The 7,828-nt window shown below is 42.3% G+C and overlaps 1 protein-coding gene across 1 annotated transcript; it reads left to right on the forward strand.

Annotated features, from left to right (window-relative positions):
- Positions 1-341: 341 nt before the first annotated feature.
- Positions 342-6,996, forward strand: LOC119915310 (run domain Beclin-1-interacting and cysteine-rich domain-containing protein-like). The gene is made up of 7 exons (XM_038734848.1): positions 342-595; positions 2,620-2,773; positions 3,125-3,208; positions 5,016-5,175; positions 5,400-5,506; positions 5,721-5,946; positions 6,521-6,996. Exons 1-7 carry the CDS (start codon positions 372-374, stop codon positions 6,979-6,981), a joined length of 1,416 nt encoding a protein of 471 aa, XP_038590776.1. The 5' UTR covers positions 342-371; the 3' UTR covers positions 6,982-6,996.
- Positions 6,997-7,828: the final 832 nt, after the last annotated feature.

The raw sequence follows: 7,828 nt of genomic DNA on the forward strand, positions 1-7,828 counted from the left end.
GCGGTGTCATAACTACATCTCTGACGTTTATAACAAACCAAACCGTTTGAAAATCGGTAGAAAATTGAGGAAGTTATGGTTATTTAAAAAGTAAATGCACCTTAACACAATGTTACGAGTGAGCGAGCGGCCTGTGACAAGATGGCCGCCAGGGGCTGACGTCGACCTCCATTGGCCAGCAGCGCGGATGAGACATCTAGCCTTTATTATGGATATCTATGAGGGATAACAGGAGAAGTGTTGAAGTTTTCTGGAAGTGTAGAAGGTAACTAACTCCACAAGATGGCAGTAATACAACACTAAGGAAGCCAGCTGCGGTTAAACCTCGATGAAGAAGACGAAGGAGGGACAACTCCACCGCCCACTCGCTGATGATATGCGGCCTCCGCTGTTTTCATTCACAGCTCGGACAGGCAGGGCTGACATGGCTGAAGACTGGAAGTCCGGTTAATTCAAGCTACCTTACTGCTGGGGTGAAACTCCGTTGTACAAAACACGACAGGGAGTTATCCGGGAAGCTGGCAGCATTGTACGGCACTCGATTCCGGCCGGATGACATGGAGATCTCGGCTGAGGGAGAGGCGGAGGAGCGCAGGTGAGTGACAGCCTGCGCTGGGCTAGTTGACATTATCCGGCTAACTTTGCTAAGTGACTGTGGTTATATAACGTAAACAACAAAATTAGAAAATGCATCACCAAGAACCTACTCGATATTTAAACAAAGACGATCAGCATTAATCTTTAGAGCGCCAACTCACTTAAACTGAGCCATAATGTTAGGTAGCTAGCTAGCTGAACACTGGTGGATTAACGTTAGCGACGCTGGAGTGCCAGCGGCAAAGCTAGGCTAGGCGAGGCTAACATGATATGTCAAGGTTTGACAACTCGAGCAAACGGCATGAGCTGCGAGGCTTGTCAACCTCAAAGTTTGGTTGCATTAAAGAAATTGGTACATTTGTTAGCTAACCGTTAGGGCATTTACAAGATAATGGTAATAGTGCTGTTAGCTATGTCATAGTTACGGTATGTTGCGCTAACAGCTAACGCTAGCTGTCAAATCAATTCGGTGAGGTGTATGTTAGCTGGTTGTGGTGTAGAAGTTGTAAGAGACGCTAAAATTACGTTGTTAGAGCATTAAGGTAAAGTTGGACCTAGCCATTTACAGTAATTGATAGATGGAGTAGAGTATACCAAGATAACTTTGATTTGTTTAAGTATTAAACCAATTGTGCTTCTGTAGCACAACACACACACACGAAACAGAGAGAAAGTAATCCTCAACCTCAACAACCTCTCTGAGCCTTGTAGAATTTAGCTCCATGATGTCCAACCAACACACACACAATAAATGCCACATATATTTGGCTTGTTGGATAAATGCATCAATCTCTGCAGTCTGTGGAGAATGTTCTCTAACATAGAGCCTCCCTCTTTCCATGTTTCATGATGTGATTTGATTAGTTAGTTAGCCGAACTCGTGATGCTGCTGCTCAGCACTGCTGATTTATATGAAACAAGACTTGTTGTGTTCATAAATGTGCTATTCATAGTTTTCATAGCCTTTACTTTTCAGCATTCTCCACATCACTTCTCTGTTGTCTTTGTCTGAGATGACGAGTTTTGTAAAGGAAGAATTTTTTTTGCAAATGTGGGTTATTCACTTTGATTAGACAATGCAGTCATGTACTCTATCTTGCATAAAATAGAGTGTAACAGCTGACAAAACAAATCTGGGCACGTATAGATAACCTAAATAAAAATTGGGGGATGATTCTTAAATCTTATAATACATTTAAGCACACATCAATGCTAAAGTCTAGTGTAGTATATAAGCAGAAGCAGCAGAAGACCAGTTAAATTGTCCTATACTCAAATACCACCTCAAGCATTGGTACCGTCTGACAGCAGATCTTTAGCACCGCTGGTGTAGTTATGTGACTAGTTCTCAATAGCATTCAGTTTCACTGCTGACTTCCAAAAAAAAAAAGAAAAGTTGAAGTTCTGGATTTGAGCCAGTATGTGTGTGACCGGATATAATTTTGTTTTGTATTTGAACACTTTAGGAGCAGCAGTTTTCCATGACTGTATCCTAAAGATATGGTTTAACCCCGTTGAAATCCATATCAACCATTATGTGTGGTTTGTAATATAGGATTTCGACATAGAGACTATTTAAAGGTCCCTTTTTGCAGAAAAAAACATCTTTAAAGCTTCTAATTAAAATGCATCATCAGAGCTCTGTGCTCATCTTTATGCAAAATAAGTAAGAATAATATGGGATCATGAAAATAGCTAACAGGCACTTAAGACTTGGGCTCTTGTACACATTTTGTTTATAGGGAGGCAGCATCTATTTATATCTGTTAAGGTCAAGCTGTGGTGATCTGGTATTAACTGATGCTCAGAACTCCCTGTTAGTCACTGAGTTCATAGTTAAGCAATGTTATTGTAACTAAAATGCTGAAGACTCAGTTTTACATTTTGGGTGTTTTTGTTCATCTGATTAGTGATTTAAGCTACAACAATGCTAACGCCAGCACTTCTTCACCTCCTTCCTCATTCCTAAACTTCCTCTCTCACCCTGCCTCACTCCTTCCTGCTGCCCTGTTTTCTCTACAGGAGGGAGCTCTGGAAGCTACTGTCCAGCCTGAAGACCACGGTGGAGGGTCTCGTGTCTACCAACAACCCCAACGTGTGGTCACGTTACGGCGGCCTGCAGCGGCTCCACAAGGACATGAACAACATCCTGAGCCATGGACTGAAGAACGAGCAGGTCCGAACTCAAGAGATCTAACTGATACCCCTCTGTTTTTGTTTTCTGTCCGATCTGTAAACAGATAGCAGATCACTTTCTGTTCGAGCTCCATCCAGCTCTGACAGACTCGTACGTTAAAGTTAAAGCATTAATGAAATGTTGACCGTCAGGTCTGAATGGCTGGTCAAACAACATATGTTTGAACATGAAGGAGTCATTTATTCAAAGTGTGTCCCATAACCCAGTACTGGACAACAAACTGCAGAATAGGTCAATGAACTCACTTTATTTTAATAATGGCTTATTGTGTTTATTCAAGCTGGAATTCTGTATAACTGGGTCACGCTAACCGCTGGCTTTGTGTTGCAGGTGTACTACAAGCAGAGAGACTACTGGCCATTTGTGTGGTGTGTTCGCTACATCAGCCCCCAACTAGCCTCGCACGTTGAACAGGTATGGTCACTGCCCGCCACATGCACAGTGTGAATATTTTCAAGTTTAGTCGGCACACAAATCATTTAAATTTGCAATAGGAGGCAGGTTCATGTGGACATAGGCCTAAACATTGCTACCTTGCTCTAGGCTATGTGTATTTCTCCTACAGATTTAACTCATATACAGTATAAGGTAGACTTACATAGAACTTTCAGATTGTGAACTTACTTTGCATTACAGTTATTTACCTAGAAAAGGTTGGTAATATGGTAACAAGAAAATTTGATTTATGGCACTATCCATAGTTTCAGGCAGGTTCCAACCAACTGAAGAAATAATAGTCACTATTTAGCAATCTGAATCAGCAATTACAGCTTTACGGATAAGACTTAAATCTTGAGTGTGAGCATGGTCAAATGTAATTACAACAACATAATTAGTACTGTAGCATCCCTAGTGTCGCTCTTGAGCAGAAAGGAAATATAAATCATTGACTGGATTTGCAAAGCTGACTGTGATGAACCATTGATTACTTTTTGAAAGTGTCACTACAGGTGTCTACTGTGGATTTTATCAGGGTTCTTTTTACACAGTCGTTTTATTGATCTCCTAATCATGAGCCATCTTGTTGTGGAATTGTTCAGTGGTCCAGGGCTGGCTGTTATCTCTCAGGTTCTGTAATTCATAGTCACACATGTGCTTCTGCATTTTATTCACCCTGATATGCACACCCTACATTTGGAACATTTGTGAGAGAATAAATTGCTGGTGATTACTTGTGAAAGAATAGTAGCCAGGCTGCAAAGTTATCAATGTGTATTATCCATATCCTGATCAATATTTTTTAATAGCAGATTTGTTAGTTTGCCCCACAAGCCGCTTTGACAGGGATCTTATCCTCAATTAGCTGATAAATTGCTTTTCTTGTTGGACAGTGAAACTAGATGGCAAATTTAAGCGCCTGCTGCTTGGCGCTTCTTTTGTAAAGTTGTAATGTGCAATGTTTGTTGCATGCAAAGTCAGCAAATACCTGACACAGTTCAGTGCCCTCAGCAGAGACACTACCCTTCCTGGATAACCTATGGTTTGTGTTGCGGTGTGTTTTGAGGAACAGTCACTCTTAAACCCTCGGTCACCTCTTTCAGTTGAATAGCAGGGCTTACAGTGTGCTCAGCCATGATGTAATCATCATGTGACGATTGGTTGTTGATGTCTTGTCTGCCCTGTCCTAGTTTTATGCTGACAGGTTTTTTTTTTATCACCCCTCATTCCACTCATTGCCTTCCCTGTTTAGACTGTTAAGCCTATCATCTGCATTACAACATGCCAGACCTTTCTCTGTCAAACAAACAGCGGTATGTTTGGAGTAAATAGAATAACGGCTGTGCTAACCAAGGAAATCTAAGGAACAATATCCCATGGGTACTGGCTGTCTAATAGTTTGGACGAAAAAAGGAACAAATGAGGACATTTTATTAGTTTCAGTGTTTCCAAAAAAACCAATTAAAATGTGTACTTTATAATCAGATGAATACCGTTTGGCTCTCTGCTATTCAGAATTAGCTTTATTGACAAGCAGATAGACACAAACAAGGAATTTGCTTAGGTGACTTGGTGCATAACAATACACACTAAATATATAAAATTGTGAATATTAAAAAAAAAATAAAAAATTAAAGTTGCATTGTTTGTGCAGTGATATGCTAAAAATTTACAGCGGATTTACATGTTTACTCTTTGCACCCCTGCCAGCTGCTTTCCCGTCTACCTCTCCCCTCACAATATGGTTCCACTTCACATTTCTCCTCCATTTGTCCGCCCTCAGTTCAGTCACTTGGAGCCAGTACTGAGCAGTGGGATGCAGGGCGTCGGTGAAAGCTACAAGGCTGAGCGCTGGCTGCTACACAGCTTACAGGTCCACAGGCTGTCGACTCAGCTCAGACCTCTGCTCCGGCACCTGGGACACACACGTAAATACTACAACGGTGAGTTCGATGTTAATGGGCCAGTTTAATCTAGAAGACACTGGTGTGAAGTGTAAACTAAAATAAGGAGCAGATGAAAGTACTCCCTCATTGTCTGTTACTGTCAGTCCATATGACCTTCTGTCCTCTTTTGATTTTTCTCTTTGTGTCTTCACTCACTAATTCATTATCTCTCTATAGCTTATCTTCATACCTCTCTTTGTCGTTTGTCTCGGGCCTTTCAGATGATGCCTTTCTGCTGAGCGAGCCCCATGTGACCGCCATGTTCCAGTGTCTTGAAGCTGTGGAGCAAAATAACCCCAAACTGTTGGCCCAAATAGACACTGTCGGGGTAGGTCTTGTGAAATAACTTTAATAAAGTTTGTCTACTTTGTTGCATTCATATATCATCATTTTGTTATTAATCTTGTTCATGAATGTTTTGAATTTTTGGTTCATTAAATGATGTTACTGACATTTGTTTGCACAAATGTGTATTTATCACCTTAAAATCTATAGATTTGTGGGTTGTTTAATGGCAAAACATTTCTATTCCCCCCCCCCAGCTGTCTCCTCTGAAGGGCCCATCATGTCTGGGCCTGTTGAAGAGCCAGAGCCTGTGTGTGTTGCCAGGGGCTGGAGGGGCTTGGAGGAGTGCTGACTTGGCTCCCAGAGGAGAATCTCTAAATCGTAGACTCACCACCTCCAACTGCTCCCTCCGAGAAGCAGTTACCACCAGCCACAGCTCTGGGCACACAACGGGAGTCGAATCCCAAAACAGCAACAGCACAAGTGAGGAGAAGTCTAGTATTTTTTATTTGTCCATTTTATGCTTTTAATGTGGAGTTTCTTCTGATTCAGCTGAATCATATGTATCTCATTGAAAGTTCTCCTAAAGCTCAACTAAATGTGCTGTAATAATAACTCCGTGTCAGCCGACAGCTGATCTTCACTACTTTTACGAAAAGATTCACATCAAATACTGAAATGACTTAGTTTCTTGGGAAATAAGGGTAGGAAGTATTTGATTTAGGAACAGAAATTTAGCACTGAATGCACTACAGTTCGTATGTGAATGTGGATAGACTGACTGACGTAACCATACACAGACCTGATGGTCACTTATTGAAGAATGTGCTGATACAGCCTCCAACACCAAATGTCCTGCACTGACTGTGCTCAACAAAACGGTTTTCCTGAACATATTTTAACATTGTTACTTTTTTGGATTAAAAAAAACCGTTGTCCATTCCACATCGGCAAAGTGAGAAGCAGGCCTGTGAGCTTAATTATTATTATTTTTTTAGTTTTTGTAAAAGATTGCGTCTCTATCCATCTCACCTTCCTCATGCCTGTTCTGTTGCAGACACTACCTCTCCAGGCAGCAGCCTGGGAGCTCCCTGGGTGTGTGTGTCCAGGCCAGAAGAGAGCGAGCCAGGTGTGACGCCCACTCCTGGCCCCGTCTCGGCCCCTTGCGTCTCCATCACACAGTCCCCCCCGGCCACCTCCCTTCAGGCTGATGCCGTGGACTCTGGTGACGGCGACTATGACGTGGACGATGGTCCGGAGTACCTGGCCATTGGTAACCTGGGGCAACGTAGTCGGTGTGACTCCAGAAGCTCTACCCTCAGCAGTGAGCAGGACGTGACACAGGACCAGTCCGTGCCACAGTGTTCCCTGGCTCGGCCCCCACCCAGACGCTCATCTTTCTCAGAGGGCCAGAGGGGGCCGGGCCGAGGGTCCCGAGGACACACACGCTCGTTTTCTGACACAGGGGTCAATCAGAAACTCAGGAATGGTAAGTCAGCGTTGAGGGATCTCATATGACAATAACTGGGGGATCCTCCATCTATTTGTATGTAAGTTATGTTGTATTGAATTAGAAGAGTTAATTGAAATAAAACCTGTAACTTTTTTTTTTTTTGAAGACTTAGTGTTTTGTATAAATGTGTCTGAACTTCAGATTTAAACGCTTTTTAGCTAGTATATTTTTCGTCAATGCAGTGACAAATTGCTTAGCGCTGCATGTTCACAGATTAAACCATATGACGGTTTGCTGTACTTGTCATGATCAGCTGCAGTCGGCTGGTTTTGGTTGCATGTTTTTTTTTTGGGGGGGGGGGGTTTGGGTTTAAATTTGAATACTTTCCAGAATATAATTCCTTTAATGTGATGCGTAGTCTGTGTTTAGTGGCAGCTCTGTGAGATTTGGCTAGGACAGCTTCTTGCTCGGAAAGGGACCCACTTCCTGTCTGATGGTTTTAAATGATTTGGAATTAACACTCTTTTCTCTTAGCTCAGTGTTTCCCCTTCTTGGGTTGCGGTAACTTTCTCTCCTTCTGCTCTATCTCTCTTCTCTCTCTTTTTACTGTTTGTGCGAAGGAGGGGGCCACCGAAAAATCACCATAATAATAGAAGATCCGGTAGCAGGTTGGCAGCGCAGTTCCACTGTGCTCCATCACTTGACTCCTCCCACCCCTCTTTCTGTTTCTTTTCCCTCTGCATGCCGATGAACTCTCTCCATCCCTCTCATTTAAAGTCTTGCCTTCAGCTCATGATATGTGCATTTGGTGTTTGATGTTCTTGTTTAAACTCGTTTTAGTTTGTGTCACTTGGGTCAAATTGATGCGATCAGGACATGAGTGACCCCTTTTTATTGTTGTTAGTTATTGTT

This window comes from Micropterus salmoides, unplaced genomic scaffold (assembly GCF_014851395.1).
Source record: "Micropterus salmoides isolate LMB-PRFRI ecotype aquatic unplaced genomic scaffold, ASM1485139v1 Ms_hic_scaffold_2050, whole genome shotgun sequence".
Lineage (NCBI taxonomy): Eukaryota > Metazoa > Chordata > Actinopteri > Centrarchiformes > Centrarchidae > Micropterus > Micropterus salmoides.